The 19,558-nt window shown below is 44.7% G+C and overlaps 1 protein-coding gene across 1 annotated transcript in view; it reads right to left on the bottom strand.

The window, feature by feature from the left end:
• Positions 1–473: 473 nt before the first annotated feature.
• NSG2 (neuronal vesicle trafficking associated 2) overlaps positions 474–19,558 on the bottom strand; it is a 37,845-nt gene continuing 18,760 nt past the window's right edge. The window contains exons 4-5 of the mRNA XM_074603641.1: positions 4,020–4,130; positions 474–2,454 (exon numbers count right to left, since the gene is read on the bottom strand). Coding sequence (XP_074459742.1) covers positions 2,263–2,454; positions 4,020–4,130 — 303 coding nt within the window. The 3' untranslated portion in view covers positions 474–2,262. The remainder of the gene's footprint in view (positions 2,455–4,019; positions 4,131–19,558) is intronic.

Here is a 19,558-nt window from a genome sequence, read left to right as displayed (position 1 = left end):
GTTCAGCCCTGGCTCTTGGTTTGTCAGCTGTATTTCCCTGCAGCGCTTTTTGTAACGGCCCTTCTGAAGGAGCCTGCTCCAGCGTAGCTGAACACTTGCCTTGGGAGTAGATGGCAAAGACGACATTGCTGCCAGCCAAAGCTTCTATCATTCATTGGCCTTAAAATGGGAAAGGAGGCGAGGTCCCTCCATAAAGTCAAGAATCGCCAACAGAAGTTCAGCTTGGCTTTGATTCCTATTTTTCTATTTGCAATTGAAAGATGGGCAGGAACATAGGGAATAAACCCCCCAGTGATTAAAGGGGAAAACAGCAAGCTCTGAAAATGCCTCCTGCAAGCCAGAGTCACCTTGGCACCCATGCAAAGGTGCAGCCGCGCTCGACGGCACCAGGCACACACACATCGCCCTCCACCACCTCCCAGCCCGCAGCACAGGTCGCCAAAAAAAAACAACCTGCCAGAGCTACAGAGACGCTCAGTCACATCTAGCTTTATTTTAATCCCGTCAGAAAAGTTCAAGAATTACACCAAAAAATACTTCAGTCTCTGCTACCTACTGACAAAAAATACACCACAAAATTATAAACTGTTCAGTGGTTTGCTGGAGTTTTGATTGTTGGTGGAGGGGGTGGTTTGTACATTTTGAGTGAGAAATGAATTTACAGGTGGAAGGGGAAGGAAGGACAGGAAATCAGACAATGGCATTTGGCACTACATTTTTAGCTACACTATACAGTTATTTATCATGATGCCTGTTAGGACTGAGGAGTTCTGCCCTCATTTACACCCTCTAGTGTCTATGTATGCGAAATGGAGGACAAAACTGCCCAATGCAGGGGAAGAAGGGGCCAGTTCCTAATTTCCATCACAGTCTAGCCACAAATCTGAAAAAGCAGCCTTAGTCAAATGCAAACCCTGCCCTCCCTGTGCACTCTGCTCCGGCTGCTCCGTCTCACCCTGCCCACGCTACCGAGGAGCAGGGCTGCTCTGCAGCAACAGCTTGCAGCTCTGAAGAAAGAGAATCCTTTTTTTTTTTTTTAAATCCCGCCAGTCTGCACTAATTGCACATGCCATTTGTGGGGAGAGGATGTTTTACATTGGCCAGGACTGGATTAAGCTTGGGGTCTGGTCTGTGTTTGCAAGCAGAGATTTGATGGGACCCTTGTAGTCTGAGAGCATGCTACGGCCGTCCCTCTCTCATTGCCTAGAATGACATTAAATACTGAAGTACCTGAAGGTGAAGGAGGGAAGAGGAGCGTCCCATTTCATGGGCGAGGGAAAATTAGGGGCTGAAAAGTTAGAGGCTCGATACTGTTCTATACTATCACCACTCTTGAGAGGCTCTTCAATTCATAACAGCATTTCTTTGTATCTTGGTGACCCTCAGGAAAGAGGTCCCCAAAGGATGAAGCCTCACATAAATTGCCAAAGATCATGCAGGAAATCTGTGCCAGAAGCAGAAATAAAGCCCTGATCTCCTGACTCCTAGTCCCGTACTCAGAAGTATATTCATGATTTCCCTATAGCAGCCTCTGTCTGCTTCCCTCCTGCTCCACATCCACATCGCAACCAGGATTTCAGCCTCAGAGCCCAGCCAAGATCCCCAGCGCAGTGGCGGCTCATTATGAATGCCTACACCTTGCTGGATTTACTTAGGCCACTGTGCAGGGGTCTGTGTGCATGTGTGTTTGCACGTGTGTGTGCTTGAGGGACACGGGGATGCCTGTATTTCTCTATCGGCAAATGAACACTGATGCTAGATTCAATTTGACAGCAAAATATTCCCCCCTTTGGCAAGCTAAACAACATCACAACATCTTTGTGCCAGGTTCTTTCTATCCCCTCTCTCAAAAGGATTTCAGGGGTTCCTTCACTGCATGTTAAGCCTCTGTCACAGGTTTCCAGCAATGATAAAACTTTGTGGGATTCTCTTTGCTGCTTTTATCCTCTCTGGCTGTTTATCTAATTTGCTTTTTTTGTTTTTTAATTTCTTTTTCTAACAAATAGTTAAGCAATGATTTAAAAATATTTTTACATCGTAAGATACAGTCAACATCAAACATGCCTTTGTACAAGAGCTCAACTCGGTTACAAATCAACAAGAACAATGCACGAAAAGAAATATCCATTAAGATGACTCCTGCACTTGGGTTTTATTTATTCCTGTTGTGCTGTTAGCACAGCACCCTCAGCTAGAGCAATGCAGTATAGACATGGTGTTGTCCCCCCACCCTCCTACCTTGCCCATCATTACTTGTTAACTTTAATGACCTTCTGTCTTGGCAGCCTTGGCTTCGTGGTTTACCGATCCTGAAGACAGCCAGGGCGATACGGCGCGGGAGCTGGTCTGCTTGGCCATGCTGTAGTGGCTGATGACAGTGTAGAACCTGCCCCGGGAGTTGGAATCCTGTGCGGAGTAGTACGCATCCAGCGAGGCTGGGATGCACCGCTTGTGCTGGAAAGGGGAAGAAAGCAAGAGAAGTAAAGAGTGGTCCCATCACCCTCAGGCTCTCGTTTTAAAAATCTGAGGGTTAGCTGTTTGCATGGATGACGTTTGACTCAGACTTGCTGCAGCGAGAGCATCTGCTGCGCAGCCCCGGCTGCCTTTCAGCGCCGTGGGAATGCACAAAGTTTAGAGTCAGACAGCAGCCTTCAAAACCTGTTGCTATTGGCAACCCTGGCTGCAGGCTGATTTCATCCGTGGATGGGAAATGGGGACTGCAAAACGAAGGGCTGGCTGGTTTGGTACGTTGCTGGCATGCACAGAGACCGAGGCCCCGTGCCGCAGTCCTAGCAGGGCTGGCTGAGCAGCTCGGATCACGTCCTGCACTGAAAGCTCTGTAGAGCAAAGTCCAGAATTAATCCTCAGACAAGCAGAGGACAGGCAGAGGCAGAGTAAGCTGCTTACGTGCTGCTCTGTTACAGTGTGTTATCTCTGACCTCCAGGATGACCACCTTGGTTGGGGACGGTAGGGAGCGTAGCCCAACTGGCCAGCCCTTGTCAGAGCTCCTTGTCTGTGCAGACGCTGCCCGGGCATCTCCGCTGTGCCAGGGCAGACACTTGCGTGCTAAGAACTGCACAGATAAAAACAATTCGCTTTGCAACAGCTGTAAAAGAGCAATCAAATGGTAACAACTGTCAGACTGGGTGGTATTCTCCGGAGTTGAAGTAGCACCAAGGACACAAGGAGCCCCAAGTAAAATTATTAAATTACTCCAACTCCCAGTTTAATGTGACTAGCTGAAATCTGAGTCCTAAACCTTTAATCTTTTCAGAAGTTCAGGTTTGGATCTGATTCTGAAATTCATGACTGCTTCCTAACTTCATTTTTATATAACCTAAGAGAATAATTCGCAATGACTAATACACCAACATCCTTACTTTATTTTCCAGCCCACAGACTATCCGCAGTGTGGTCAATACTCCCATGAGTTTATGAGTTTATTCACAGTAAGGAGTCGGTGAACTAATTTCCAAACTTTTTTTTTTAAAGATCTCAACAGACCAGGCAAATAGTTCTCTGTGAATATTCAATATACAATCACTGGACAGTAGGATTTTAGCAATTAAGTTACATGGTTTTGTTCTTGATAGAGGCTCAAGAGCACCTAAAAATAAACTACATGGGCAAATTCGGATTTCCTTCACAAAGGACACATGTGCCAGCACTCTGAGAGTTTGCTTTGCATGAAAATGTATGCCAGTAAACCTTGGTCACTTGAACGTGTGGGAAGCAAATGCGGGATTCCAGCTGCAATAAATCCATTCAGAAATATGACGGATCGTTCCTGAACATCTGTCTGTAGTGTTCACCAAATGCTAATCCCAACAATTACAGTGTAACAGTAGCTGATGGAGGCAGATGCAAGTCCACATTTCCCATAACGCTTTTCCCATTTCAACACATTCTTCCCAAACGTTCTGTTTGGCCTGGTCAGAAAAGCAGACTAGACTGTAACCATGTAGTCAATTAGAGTCTAGCGTTATCTCAGGCAATTCATCCAACTGAAGTTTCTTACCTTATAAACAAATCCATCTGGGCAACTGTGGTCGTAAGTAAAGGCTTTGTATACCACAAGAAACACTATGCAGGCAAGGAATGCAAGAGCCAGACTTATGAGAATAGTGACCTACAAAAGAGGGATAATGTTACTCTACATATGTTAAAATGGCATATGAGCTACCTCGTAATTAAATGACTTATAGTAACAGCCATGCTAACAGACTGCAGTCTTCACTCCACTGTGCAGTACTTAACTAAGCATGGTAATTGAATGAATGCTACATCCAATAGCCCTGAATTCTCACATCATTTCCATCCCCCCACAGACCTTCGGAGTGCACATTCCTGTGTTTAACCCCTTGCAAACCTATGGATTTTGCTGAGGCATTTGGTGTTTTCGGTGGCTTTGTGTTCCCATGCTCTCAGCTGTTCAACCAGCATCGTCATCTGCTGGCCCAGCAGGATCCACCAGCAGCCAGAGTCCACCTTCGGGGTCTAACCTCTGCAGATAAACTGCCTTATAACCATGGCAAAATCCTGCTTTTCTTATAGCAGGGGTAGGTGAGCATGTAGGAAGAATGAAGCCTTTGTAGCACGCATCCCTTTGTGCCTTCTGGGCGATGCAACAAGGATAAATTGTGCCTTCCAGAAGGGAGGGCGGGAGAAAGGGAATCCTTCTCTTTTTATCAAAGCTGAAAAAGGAGAATAGCCCAACCACCGACAATGGCCAGCATGTAAATCCTGCAGCGTGTCCAAGAGCAGATGCTAATGCTGGAGGTACCAGACACAATACCCTCTTTTGGGCCCAATTATTCCCCCTCTCCTCATTCCCAAGCAGGTTACTTTGCTGCACCATTCTGTTTCTTTGCTGTAGCACCCTTCTCTCCAGCCTTTCCAGGTCCCTCATAAATTGGTCACTCAACAGTAAGTTTCCTGGCCTCATTCAGATGCCTGGACTGAGGCCCTGATCCTTGATGTTACCTGAGATGTGTCCTCCCAAAGTTCTGAGCAAGGATCCCAAACGGACTCTTGTTCTCCGTTTCCCCAAAGGTTTCTTGGTCCCAGCTGGTAATTCAGCAAATGCAGCATAAAAGGCTATGAACTTCTACTGCCTAAATTACAGCAACCCATCCTGTCGAGACTGCTGTCGCACACTCTTCTGGATTGGCATGAAAAAATATCATAATCCCTGGGGCTCCAGTGTTACCATGCAAACTAGAGCTTCTAATCAAATGAACTCACTTACAGAGATGATGGGGGTGGGCAGAGCAGCAGGGGAAACATTTAAAGCTGTTGCATGGCCAGCAGCTCAGGCAGGGAGCAGCAGTGGCAGCTCCTCAGCTTGCTCTGGCTCGCTGGGACCGGGCACCAGCAGCACACCTTTTGCAGGACGTTTGCCTGCATGGGAAAGGGGCTGCAATGTTCTTGTAAGCCTGCGAGAGCTCACGCTGAGGAAGTTCCTACAGCAAAAGTTGGAGGTCAGGCATAGGTTTACAGGAGGCTTTTTCCTACCCACAACCTCAACCTGTTTGCTTCTGAATTCCACTTTCCCATCATGGCATCAGAAGCCATGCCCAGGGCTGCAAATTTTCCCCGGTCACAACGAAATCCACCCACTGAGAGATGCGCAATGGTAGGACGTGGCACGGACTGTGTGCCTGCCCCGGCTAACGGCCCTGCCTGCAGGCACGCTACCACCGAACCATGCATGTGCTCATCCTCCAAAACATGCCCGCATCCCAATATCAGGGCTGCGCCTACCTGTACTAAAGGCAATCATTATCATTTACTGCCCTAGCAAGGAAGAGCCACAAATTTTTCAGCTCTGTCTAGTCGTTCAGGGTTCATCCACCCTTTTGTTGTTACCGTTCTGTCGCAATCCTCTTTATTTTCTTGTATGGGTGTTCAAGCAAATTGAATAGTAATTACAGGTGGAAGTTTTCCTTAACTAAGGCATAGGAGAGTGATGATGGGAGAAAGTGGTGAAATACAGAGATAATTCCTACAGGATAGTGGAGAGGCTTGTCAAGAACAGCAGTTAATAAAGAGCAAGCCCGCCATATCTCAGAATTCATCAATATAATATTATTAATATAACAATAATATTATATAATATTAATAATATTATATCCATAAAGACACACTAATTGGTTAATATTGATTCACACTGAATTTTGTTCTATTTCTCTCCTTCGGCCACTGTAGCAGCTGTAATTCTGAGAACCTGTATGATATGCAATCCTTGCACAGCCTCACAGGGGCCACTGTAATTGCTTGCAGTGCAGGAAAAGACTTCTCACCCTCATCAATCCCGCAGAAAGATGCACTGCCTGGTGAGATGTAGTCCTACAGCGCACACAGCATACTGGGACTATCCCTCAGAGAAGCTACAGCAGCCCTGGCAATGCCACCTGCAATGCTGGAAGATCCCGAGCTACAGTTTTGGTGGCTGTTTTGAAACGAAAAGAAAGAGTGAAGGTAAATCCACACGTGCGGTCTTAAATCTGACCCAACACATCCAGTTCGAAACTCAACGAAAGAGAGAGCTGTGGAGACTGTATCTAGCGCGACAGATTTATAAATTCATTGTTAAGTCAGAATATTTTAGAGTAAAGTGTAAAAAGGTAGCAAGATTGAGGCTAACAGACTTTTCCAGTGATGAACAGTTCACTGAAGCCCCGACCCGCCTTTCAGAATAACTGCTCATATTAACCTCCTCCTTGGGGCCCAATCTGCTGCAAAATGGGCCAATTAAGCAAAAGGCAGTTGCAGAGGGAGAAGCACTTACTGCTGGATCTCATCAGAGAACATGCATAAGAGTCCTGGTGTGCTGAAAAGGTAGCTGGTAGAAAAAGGAGTACGGTTGGATGAATTGCACTAGTCTGGCCAAGAAAACATGGGCTCCACCTCCTCTCCATCAAAGCACACTTGCCTGCAAGTTTGAATAGAAATATTTCAGACCAACTTTATGGTGGCCCATGGGCTCCCAACCTGGGGAAGCCTTGTCTCTTTTCATAGTGCTGAAGAGGAAGAAGTCTCATTTGGATTCAAGGGAGATGGAAATGAAAATTGCCATGATTTCTGCCCCCAAAGGAAGTCATATTACACCTGAAAAAATGAAAATAAGTCATTTTGGAAAAGTATAATCAAAAGGAAAGACTTCCTGGATTTAGTATGCCAATATTCTCTACTTTTTCCAACAGGAAACCTGGGAGAAGAGACCCCTCTCCAAGAAGACCCACCACAACCCAGCTCTGGCAGGCCAATGTGGAAGAGCATTTCCCCCTGTAGAATACACGTTCATCAACTCTTCCCCATTTAAAAGAAGAGCATGTTAGGCCTGGTACTTCCTCCAATAACAATTTATTTAGTAATACAAAGATGACAATGACACAAGTCCCCTTTGAGGTTAGTTTGAAGACGAGCCGTACATCTTTCTCTACCAAAGCCAATACTTAGAGGGCAGCCCTGGCTAGAAATTCAGAAAATTAGAAATGCTCAGCTCTCCAGTTTGGTTGCTCTGCCCTGACTACAATGTACGGTGAAAAAATAAATCTTGCTTGGGTTAAGCTGAAGGAACGAACTTGTGCTCAGGGCAAAGGAAGAGACAAAGGGCAATGAAATTACACCGAATGCCATCTGGGAAGGCATGGAGCTTAACTCAGTGAGAAAGTACCTCTTGCTCCTGAGCAATAAGAAGCTGCTCATCCTCTACCTTTCTTTAGTAAATACAGCTTTCAGCATCAGGGCTAGCAAGAGCTGCACACCAGCAGGACACATACACCCTGTGCTATCATTCCTCCGTCCCTAATGTCTACCTGGTTCCTTTCTCCCCCTCTGCATCCATGTTTCCTCCATCCCAGAGAGATCCATCAGGGCTGACTGCACCCAGAGAAGAGGCTGTGAAAGGGGAACATCCCTGGACGGTGGGATGTCTCCCTCACCCAGCGTGACTCTATGTCTGCCTTCCCCAAGAGTTGACACCAAAGTTGCTTTGAAGGCTTCTCACTCTGAGCCAGTTAAAATGGCCATGTTCTTCCTTTAGCCTTTGGAAAAAGAAAGAACCGAGCTGTCTGGAGCGAGAATGAACATCCCTTCTTTTGTTAAATCCCACGTACATGCACAGCCTGTGGAAATGACCATTAGTAATGTGATTTGACTGGTTCCTTTCCTCTTGTCTGCCCGCGGAGCCCCTAAAAATAATAAATTCCCCTCCGCTCTGTCGCTCTGCTCCAGCAAAGTGCTGACACCCAATTCATTACCTCCCAGGAGCAGGTCCCTCCGCTGAGCTCTCCCCTCCCTCGGGGTGTAATTGAGCCCCTTCTCACCTCCCTCCTGCCGTTTCATGCACTTGCAAAATTACAGCGTGACACAATATTACACATGATGATACATAGTGTAAAACTGCTCCGGGATGAAATGTCGCGTAAGATGTTAAAACCCAGAGGAAAGGGAAGAAAAATCAACCTCCGGCTATTTTGCCACACCAGAGCTAAGATCCACCTCACTAGCTATTCTGGAGCATACAAAGCTTCATTAACATTCAAACACCAAAGAATCACAGAACTGCAATACCTAATAAACCTCCACTTTTTTTTATGATTAACATGAACCTTGGCAGTCTCTAAGCAATATAAACACTCACAGAGGGGAAATAAAATTCAGTGAGCAGATAAAACCTAGAAGTGCTGCAGGCATGAATCTGTCACGTGTGACTGCTCGAGTGGGTAAAAGAAGGAAGGGGGGGATCTGACCGCCCTTTCCCAAAAGTCTGATATGATTCCCAAAGGTTCCCTTAAGAGGGGAGTGTCTGCTGGAATGGAGAAGAGAGAACATCATTACCATACCAAAAAAACTCCAGAGAGGCCCTTAACATCCGTGAAAGATGATATCAACCGCCCACCAACAACAGCGCGCTTGGCTTGGCTCCTCCCCACCTTTTCCATCAATGACGAAGTACACGTTGCATTTTCACAACAGCACAGATGAAGAAAAAGATATATCCTCATCAGGCAACAGGACATAAATTGCCACTAGGTTTTGCTCCAGTGAGATGATAATCTAATTGCAGTGGTGTGCCAGTTAGCCTGGCCTTCGTGCTGTCCATCAAAGTATCCTTCTTACTCTCTGATTTCAACTGCTGACCCTGGTTGGTTTTTTCCCATCAAAAATTCCCTTTTTCCCTCTCTAGCTACAACGAAAAGCCTTATTTAAAAGCAAACCAGAGAACAATGCCACATCCAAACAACAGGGCATTCTTTTAATAGCCTTTTCCACTGCAAGGTTTCTAAATTTCATTCCTTATTGTTTTCCTTGGCAAAAAATCTTCCGGTTTATGCCCTTAGCTTTCAGAGAAGGCGTGCACCCTTCACTCCCCAAGGAAGTCAACAAGAGCAGGGAGCTGCTGGTCCCTCCAAAAATCCTTAGTGGCTTTGACAGCAATACCGATAACCTGCGGAGCTACAGAGCCTGCAGGTAGCTACACACCAGCCTGGGGCTGGCACTGACTGTCACACAAACCAGTGAGGTACTTCGGTGCCTTACAGCCCTGGGAAACCTGAACTCTCTGGAAATACCTGGGGGAAAAAAGGAAGCAGAGAAGGGCGGATGCTGAACAGAGGTTGACGGGAACACTACTGCACAGAGCAGATACTCATGAGGAAGGATTTTCAGGCAGTGTAGGTGGGGGAAGGGTCTGTCAGCAGATGGCAGTTCCCTCAAATTTATGCACTGTTTGAACTGAGTTGACAAATATTATTTTTCCCAGTGGGGACTGGATGCAGACGGCTCTCTATTAGTATTCAGCATCCAACCTGTGCTGGAGAGCTGGGGGGGGTGTGTGGTTTTGTTCCCACTTAAGCCACATATTACTTGCATTAGCAGCTGGAGGGACATAACTTATAATCATGGCCCTGGTGTCAGGGCTTGTCATTCCACCTTTATGTTTTGTTCACAGGCTCCACTGATGGTGTCACACGCTGCAAGGACTCAGTATAAAAATGGTAAAAAAAAAAAATAAAATTGGATAGGGAGAGAAAATAACATGGGCATTCAAAGGCAAGCCACCTCACAGTGAAAGACAGAAGGCGGCGTCCTATGAAACTGTGAAGCAACACCTTTTGAAGAAGTAAAGGGTTGTTCTTTCTAACCCAAACTGCAATTAATCTATGAAATTAATCACAATTAATCTAACAAATTTATTCTGTACAACGTGGTCAGCAGAAGGAGCTCAGTAAGACTCCAAAAAGATGAGACATTCATATGGAGAGCCTCCGAACGGCTTTAAGTAGGGCTTAATAAAATAAAAGGCACAGCTCCCTCTTCCCCCTCCGAGTTCTCATATTTGATGGCATGAACCAGCCATTTAGACACAGATGCACAAAGGCAGTCGGGTGTCTAAATATCCTTTAGTTTCCTACAGGACACTAGAATCAGTACGCACCTTCTGTAGGCTCAGGTGTCTTCAGAGGGGTAAGAAATTGTCCATTTTGGATTTTCACACATTGCTCTGGCACATCTGCCTCTGGGTCACTAAAATGGGTTTCCAAATGAGCTGGTCAGCTCTGCAATCCTTGTGCTCCACTCCTAAAGCTCAAACCCAACACTGCTCATACTCAGGCAGCAGCCTTATCAACTGCTGTCTAAAATTCATTTGGGAAATCACTCTGCTGCCCTTTCTTTGGGCGGAAAACAGCTGCATTCAGTCCAGCTTTGGAGGAACTCAGCAAGTAGCACCTGCTGCTTGTGGATCAGGCATAAGCCTCAGGTGCCCAGGCGTTTGAAACCACCCTCCCTTTGCCACCTAAGTGCAACAATTCTCAGGATGCAAACAGACGATGTGATCTCTATCAATCTGTCTGAAGAAAACAGCACAGAATCTCTCTTCCGTGCTCACGCAACTCTTGTGAGAGGCCAGCAAGCAGGGGTTTTCATCAGCGCGGATGGCACTTACATATCAAGCATGATTTTTTTTCTAAGCCTGGCAAATAAATGTTTGACTCTGGACACCTTTCCCACTGCTCAGAGCATGCAATATATATACTTATATACGCTCAAAACAGGAGTACAGCCAAGAGATGCCACAACCAGGAAAAGCATTGCTGTCCATAGGAAAACCAGCCAGCCAGGCAGCACCCAGAGAAGAGTTAATGCTCTCAGAGTGTAGAACTGTGTGTCACCGTGAAGGAGATCAGTTTGATTCCCAGGTAAAGATCATTTACCATGGAAAATACCTACAAATACCTACAAAATTCTGCACAGTCCAGGAGGACTGCTATCGTCTTAGCAGCTGCAATGTGACTAAGGGACCCCCGAAGCCAGATGCCTCTGTCCGTTCCTGCGCTGCGGTCTCACCCTCTTCATAGTCAAGTTTGTCAAGAAAGGATGCTACTGCAAATGTCACATCTGGTTCTCGAAGCTACCTTCAATGTTGCTAGGTATTGGGAAATTTTGTGACCTTTAATGGGCAGTCCCATTGAAGAAATTCTCTTGTTTTTAATTTTCTCTTTGTAGAAGAAGAAAGACTCTGAATGAGGCAAAATTTGATACAAACAGAATTGGCAGAAATCCTGTCAAGGTTATTTTCACAGAAGGGCATAAGAGCAATAAGGGCAACAAGGTTCTTTCCATAGTTTATGGCAATGCCTGGAAACCTATCCATCCATTGACAACCTAGTTAACTTGCATGCAAGAAAAAAAATCACAAAATCATAGAATCATCTAGGTCACCTCAGTATATGTTCATACACCCATCATCTCATTATAAGGATTTCTGACTGACAGTGTAAAATTCAGGAGGGTGATTTTTTCCCTTCATCCCATAACTTCTCCCAGCTGATAACTACATGTAAGACTGACAACATTAGATCTCGACGTGAAAGCTACAGCTAAAGTGAAAGACTCAGGAGCACTTCCCAGCTCCCAGATCCAGCTGTCTATCCTGGCTGCCTCCCACCTGTACGCCAGGATGAAATCCAAATGTGAACCACACCATCATGTTAATCCAGGTTACTATTGTAAGAAAACTCAGGCCTGTAGGCAGGGAGGGAGCCACAGGCTGACAGAACACTCAGGTGGATCCACCAGGGGGATAAGGAGTCTGAAATACCCCCCAAGAACAGCTGCTCCCAGCACCCTGTTATACGGCCTGATCCGCTCTGCAGGTAAAAGTGATTTGGCTGCACTTCTTCAAAAATGGCATTTCACTCCCAAGTTTTGAAAATCTTTTTGTAATAAGTCAATGATTTTGCTGATTTTATTGCAACAGCTTAGCCTCTGAAATTTTGAAAGGCTAACTGAAAAAAAAAAAGTGACACAACTGGGTCTTCATATTTGTTTGGCATTGTGCAAGACAATGTAGGATTTGTCCCTTATTATTACAGCAAAGCTTTATCCCAGATGGTGTCCAGATTCTTAAGTAGCATATCTTAGGAGATGCTTTGTAAGAAGGAAACGTCCCTAAGTCATGTATCTAAATCTTCAGAGTTATGGGAAAATACTCCTTAGTGCTCCATGGCTTCTTACATGAAGCTTAAGGGGGTTTCTTTTTGGTCCTTTATCTTAGAATTCATAACCATAAACCAAAATGGCCCCAGTTCTTCTAAGAACATTGAACACCTTCCATGAGGATGGTATAATCTCGGGGTCCAAAACCAGCTCACATCTGCTCCACTATTTCATGGGTTCCTTTCAGCCCACACAGCCCAGCAGTCAAAACCCAAAAGACTCACAGAGTAAAGAGAGGGTCATTTCTCCAGCTACCCCAAAGCCTCAAAGGTATCCCCTTGAAGCAGCACTAGCTGTCTCTGAGCCCATTTGCTACCCCAGCTATGTCCCTGTTGGCTCTACCCATCTCTGTGTACGCCACCCACCATGGCTACACCAGTGAACTTCTCCAAGTTTGCAAATCTTAAAAAGAAACATCTACCTTCTGAGAATGACCATGTACCCACTAGCAATTCCTCTGCTCTGCGCCTTGTAATACTGTGAGTGCAGCACGAGTGTGGAACAAGAACACCATGTTTCTAAGCAATTTGTCAAATAATTAAATTATGCACACAATAACTAGCTGGCTCAATTATATTAGCCAGTCTCCATCATGTAATATAATTTCTAGTGGCTGTTTAGGCACTAATAGCCTCAGATCTTTTTAACTGTGTCTGGTGCCAGCTGCGGTCTGCATGACGTCTTTCTGTGCCAAGTCAAATCCCTTGAATGGAAAATTCATGGCTCAGTTTCCAAGCCCCCGCTCCTTATGGATGGAAGTTCGAAAATGCCATTTTCAATAAGGATGCTTCCACCATTGAATATGACTGAAATTCCACTTAGTTAAATAAAAAGCTCTGTTGCTTTTTCTTTTCTGTCATTTAATGTCAAAAAAAAAAAATCCTTCATCAGAATAGGCTGGTATATTGAGATGCTATAATATTGTTTCTAGGAATACCAAACAAATACATGGCCTTTTTGGCAGACCATACAGGTGTTTAAAGGTCTTTTTCCCCTCCTCCTACAAGAATATTTTCTTCCCTTTTCAACTGTCATTCCCTCCTTATTTCTGTGACTCTGCTATCTTCAAAAGTAAAGAAGCAAAAATTAAACAAAACCTCAAAATTAAACAAGTGGGGTGATTCAGGAACACTGCTTATAAAGATGCTTTTCTTCCCAAACCCTTAGTCGTAATAACACCTGACATACCATTTCATGAGCTGAGCTTCTTTTCAGATCACTAATTTGAGATGGTTTTTCAATTAGTGGGATTGCAGCAGACAGATACATCATCTCCACTGCTAACCCTTCATCAGTGACATGCTGCAATTTCCCATTGCATTGTGCAAAGCCTTGGCTGTGACATTTCCTCCGGTAACTTCACGTGGGACATGACAATGGATGCCTCAGCTCATCAAGGGCCCTTTTTAAATGCATTAACAGGAATACAAGATAAATCAAGTAATCAATAAAATGTCTTCTTGCCTACCCTTTGCCTGCCAAGACTCAACCTCTGAAGAGTCTCATACACGCAAAATCTTCCCCTGTCCCTGCTTCCCTCACATTGGATTTGGTGCAGGGAAAGCATCAGGAGTCCTGAGTAAGAACAGGTTCAGGGACTGGCACATGGCAACAGACCTGGGCAATGCAGATTGTGTTCCTTGCTCTGATACTGGCTTTCTTTGACACCTGACACACACTCCTGGCCCAGCTCCACAGCTTGCCCCCTCTGGTACTCACAGACACCCCAGCAAGAGCCAGCCAACGCTGTAAGCACCTAAGTCCCCAAAAGCTTGGCTTTTTCTGGGCTGTGTGTGCAGAACCACCCAAGCACCAACACCACCCCACGGCCAAGGATCAGGCTGGTTTTAGGGCAATTTTCAAAGCAAACCTTTCAGACTTGAGTATCGATGTACTGGACTAAGGCAGAAAATGGTATTCCTCCAGGCAAGTTCTCTTGTGTATTTGCCTCTTCCATTGCTTTCTTATATTTTGATTTTACATGTGACACAACCACTTTCCTCATCAGCCATCAACAACAGAAGACTGGATTTAAAAATGCCCAGAACAATTTAAGCTCTTTATATGCCAGGGCAGAAGATAACTTTTCCCTACCACTCGTCAGTCCCATGGACTTCTTAGATAAAAGGAAATCGAAGGTCAAGCTCGCACAAATTAAAACACCTTTGTTCAGTGTGCTCCCGTGGTTAAAAAAAAAAATCAATTGGAAGCTCATTCCTTTAAGAAGGTCAACATATTCGCATGCATTTCAGCATCTATGTCTACCATCACAGGGCAGGAAATAAAGCTAATAATATAGCAGCATTCATGGTCCAGCACACCCATTTCTCTTAAAAAACTTATTCTTATTATGTGGGTGCTTCATACAAGGACAAAGTGAGAACTTGGCGAGCAAAGTGTCCCCTGGGTAACTTAAGAATTAAAAGCCTTTCCATTTTAAATTAGAAATGTGAAGCTTTATTGTTGCAAATGACTTACAAAAGCTACTCTTTTAAAAACAAACAACAAAAATGAATAATCTAGCTGATTATGATGCCTTCAAAGGCATGAGGCCAGTTCCATTAGCTGTGGATCTGACCCAACAGGCTTAATACATCTGCAAGTACTAACAAGAGGGAGCTCAGGTCTGTTTAACATTCAATCAGCGGCCTGTGCTGCTTTATAAATAGAGAGAATGAAACATTACATGGAAAAAAAAACGTATGAGTGAAGCATTTAACTTCCCTGATTATTATTTTTTTTTTTTAGCATTCTGTGGTTTGGCTACAAGACTCAAAATGCACTTCACAACACTCAAGAAACATTTCCTTGGCTTCAGTCAGCTGAAAACTCTGTCCTCCTCCGTCCGATTCGGTCCCTTTTGCTACATTAGCCAAACTAGCATTAAGCATATTTCATTCCACCTCAAATGCTGACAAGAAAATTACCCAACAAATAGGGTTTACCGTGGGGTGGCAGAGGTACCGGCACGAAACATGGCACTGTATTGTTGAAGACAAAGATGCAGTGTAAAAAATCATTCAGACTAAATGGAAACTGCAATTACATTTTGTAATTAGCAGAACAGGTATCTCCATGCAGTCACTTATGAAAATCTTTTTCAAGCATTTTGTTCCAAAGCAAAGGGTCAGTTGAGGTTTCTGCTCTCTTACTCCTTTCTTTCTCCAATATATCACAGTCTGGAGAATTTATATTCAGCAGGTCTACCCTACAAACCCTTAGTCATGTGAATATTCTCTGTGACTTCCATTTTTAGACATTTTCTGCATAGCAATTAACTTTCTTCTTCTCTCCAAAAATCAATTAAAGGAAAAAAATAACCCCGAACAAACCTCTTCAGCTGATTACTGTGTCAGTGCTCGCAGATGGCAAAAATAAAATATATTTGAGGTGTTTTATCTGACTTTGCAAAAGAGTATGTGTATTTGTTTCTGTGAGAAAGAATATAAACCAAGAATACACTTTAAAGAATGAACCATTTCATATAAAAGCCTTTTTTTTCCCCCCTTTGTTTTGCCAGGTGGTCCCTAACCCAGTCGTATAGAGCACTTGAGTTAAATCAAAATATACTTTTCTTGCATGTGTTTTCAACATGGAAGCTCTTCCTGCCTTTACCTTCTTGGGACCAAGCCTGTACCAGAAAGCCAGATATTAGCTGGGAATTCCTACAAAACCCACAGACTTTTACCCAGAGAGGGGAAAGCTTGCAGGGTTCATAGTACCATACCTGGGGATGTGATCAGAAATATCTGTTTTCTGGCAGCTGGGCCACAAATCCACATTCGGTTCATCCTCACAGCTCCAAATTGTCACTGATGATCACAAATGGCTCCATCAATCTACCTCCATGCAAGCTGTGAGACCAGCTAGGACAGATATGACCTATCCTCTTCTCTGCCCATTACAGCCAGAGAAAGAGAAGAATGATTTCTGAGCTCAGGCAGAAAGATGATGAGCAACATTTCTCACTTCCTTTCAGACACAGACGTGAGAGTCTGAGTCCATGCAGATGTAAGCAGACACAAGGCCAGGCAGGGCTGGGCGGTGGATTTGGGAGACAGGAGAAACTGTGACCCTCTGCATTGCAGTGGAAAATACTCAACCTCCAAGGACAAGTGTGGATCCAGAGACAACTCACTCCATCACTGTCTGGAGAAGACTTAGGTGAAGTGAGGGCTGCCTGACACCCCTGCAAAAAGGGCATGCCCCGGGCACCTAAGCCCACTGGGAAAGGAGACTGCCTGGTGATAGTTGGGAACTCCCAAAGGAATAAGCCTCCAAATCAGTCCCTGGAGACTGAAATCAACCCCTTCATACTGACACCTCTCCAAGCCCCTCTTTGAATGCAAGGCTCAAGAGGACACCACTATACCATCCCCGATGCTGCTGCCAGTGCAACAAGGTGCTATTGCCACTGCTCCCCTGTGCCTGCCACCTTTCTGATTTCCCTCTGCTTTGTCCCTTGTTCTCCTGGATCACACAGCCCATCCGAGCGCTGCGCAGCCTGGAAACAACATCTCAGCCACATTAGCAATTATCACCAAAGTGAGAAAAATCTCTGTGTATTAGAGTGTGTTCCCTCCCTCGAGCACCACTCACATTAGTCAGTGTAATGGGATCTTTCAGCAGCCACTCTGCATCTTCCAGATAACCGACGTGATGTGGCAGTCACCATGGAAACATTGTTATTGTTAGTATTAAAAAGCAGTAAGGAAAATTGTCCTGCTCAAACTCAGAGGAGTCCTTTCTCTCTGAGTTACTCCTGCCCTCTGGTAACTTAACAATTAAAGGAATCTTTAAATTTATTCAGCTATTGAATGGGCACAATGAAAAGCCCCATGCCATTTTTTCCAGGATTCATTCCTTTGCAGGTTAGAGGAAGAACTACCAGCATAAAGCAATAGCCTACAGGTGAAGGCAGAACATCCTATGGAGAAGTTTGCAGGAAGCATGGCATGGAAGGGGAGTTTGGGAAGGACGTGCAGGGGGAGCAGAAGGAGAGGAATGCTACATTTGAGGTTCTGTGTGTGTGTGTGTGCAGCAGAGCGAGGGAGAGTTGCCACCTAGACAGCCGCAGTGGTGATGTGCCCTTTAAAAACAAGGGCAGGGTGGTCAGGTAGGTAACTGTGTGCATTCAGGGAAATGAGGTGTTTCTCAAAGCTATGCTCACGATGCAGTCATTTGGCAGTCCAGAGGCACACAGCAATTCTCTGCGCCACGCTGTACAAGACACCTTGTGCTCACGTCTCAGTGGACCTTACCCACAGAAATAAAGTGATCAAGACCTGCTCGCCACCTTCCTCCACAAGCATACAAGCCCGGGACCTTCCTTTCCTCTCAACTGCAATGTCTGTGACGTGAGGATCCTTCCACTGCAAGATCTAGCTGAATAACCTGAGGGTTCAATGGGTCGGATTCTAGTGGTGCAAGCAGGGAAAGCATCTTCCATTTCAGCAAAGCTGTTACCAACAGCAAATCAAGCTCTGGCCCTGGCCCAGAAAAATCTTTCTTAATTAGGAGTCAAGTATTTCAGATACTGGCTTGGTTTTGATAACGAACAATTATTGCATCAATGTCTGTTTCATGGGGTGTGGCTGGAGACAAACCGATTTTGTTCTAAGTCTTTCAGATTAGGTCAGAGGAAAACAATTGTTTCAGTATGAGCATCTCAATAACAGAAACATTTGAATGGGTTCCACTATATTTTAAGAACCTGATGAAAAGTGTGGTGAATTATTACATCCACTGGATCTGCATGTATCAGAGCAGTTTCAGGGTGGAGGGAGGAGAGGGTTTATCTAATGATAAGAAATATATTGTCATCGCATACTCAACAGGAACAGATTACACAGCCAGTGACTCTGAAAAGAGATCTTGCCAACTTCTAGCAAAAAGAGTGAAGTTTCCAGTCTTCTTCAGTGATGTAATGATCAATACTTGCAGATGTAAAAATCATAAAAATACAGTTAGATAAATTGCTCACAAGAAAATGTCTTAAATATCTCAATTTTCCCCCCGTATACCCAATCTCAACCTGTTCTGTTAAAGACAAGTACATGGTTTAATTATTCCAACTCTGAGAGACCGAAAATTTCAGCTTTCTCAAGAAAATGATCCATGAAAAGGAAAGAACTCTAGAAGACTTGAGAAGTCAGATAGCTATGGCAGGTAACTATCACCCCGCTAATAGTTATGAAATCATTGTCTCCTGGAAAAAGCACTAATGAATAACTCTATGGCATTTAGTGGTAGCAGAGCTCAAACTGGCTGCACGTGAACTTACTTGTGTAATAACGAGAGCAATTTGCACAAAACCAGTAACCGGCTGGCAGTTGCATGTGTCAACCCGATGCTCTGTGTTGTAAGCCTATGCTGAAAGGCCGCTCCAGTGCCCTTCCTGCGCTACTCAGAGACAGAAAAATCTGGGCAAAGTCAGGGCTAGCACAGGGCTACCTACAGTCCCTGGGTGTGACCGCATCAAGTACAAAATCCATCAGCAACTATTCTCCAGCTTGTTTCTTCTTAAGCAGGGTGCTGAACACAAGCTCCACCTAAGTGGCAGTCAAGGAAGTGGGCAGAAACCCACTCTTCACCTTATAAGTGCTTCTGGTTGATTTCTGTGTTATCTGGACTGGTTGGAAGACAAAAGTTGTCACTGGAAAACCTGTCCTCCAGAAGTAACAAGACTTTTCAGTCAATAGATAATCTGCTTGAAAAGCAAAAGAGCATTTGATCTCATTTCAGTATTGATGGAAAGAAATAAGGGCAGAAACTCATGAGAATGAAGATACTTGCATATGAGAGATTGTTCTTAAAAGCTGTAACACAGGATATCACTGGCAAGAAGCAGCAGTAAGCCCTGTCTCAAATGCAAAGGGTTCAATCTGTTGTCCCACAAAGGAACATGATTCTATGATAGACCATCATCACATTTGCAGACCTTTTCTAGTGCACCTCAGTGTCATCACTGGATGACATGCACTACCTTCAAAGCACACAAAATGGAAGGCAAACACCAGACACTATTCCCTGCCAGACTGAGAAACCTTG

This window comes from Larus michahellis, chromosome 11 (genome assembly GCF_964199755.1).
Source record: "Larus michahellis chromosome 11, bLarMic1.1, whole genome shotgun sequence".
In the NCBI taxonomy this organism is placed as follows: domain Eukaryota; kingdom Metazoa; phylum Chordata; class Aves; order Charadriiformes; family Laridae; genus Larus; species Larus michahellis.
Note: the sequence above shows the minus strand (reverse complement) of the source record. Positions and strands in the feature narration are given on the sequence as shown.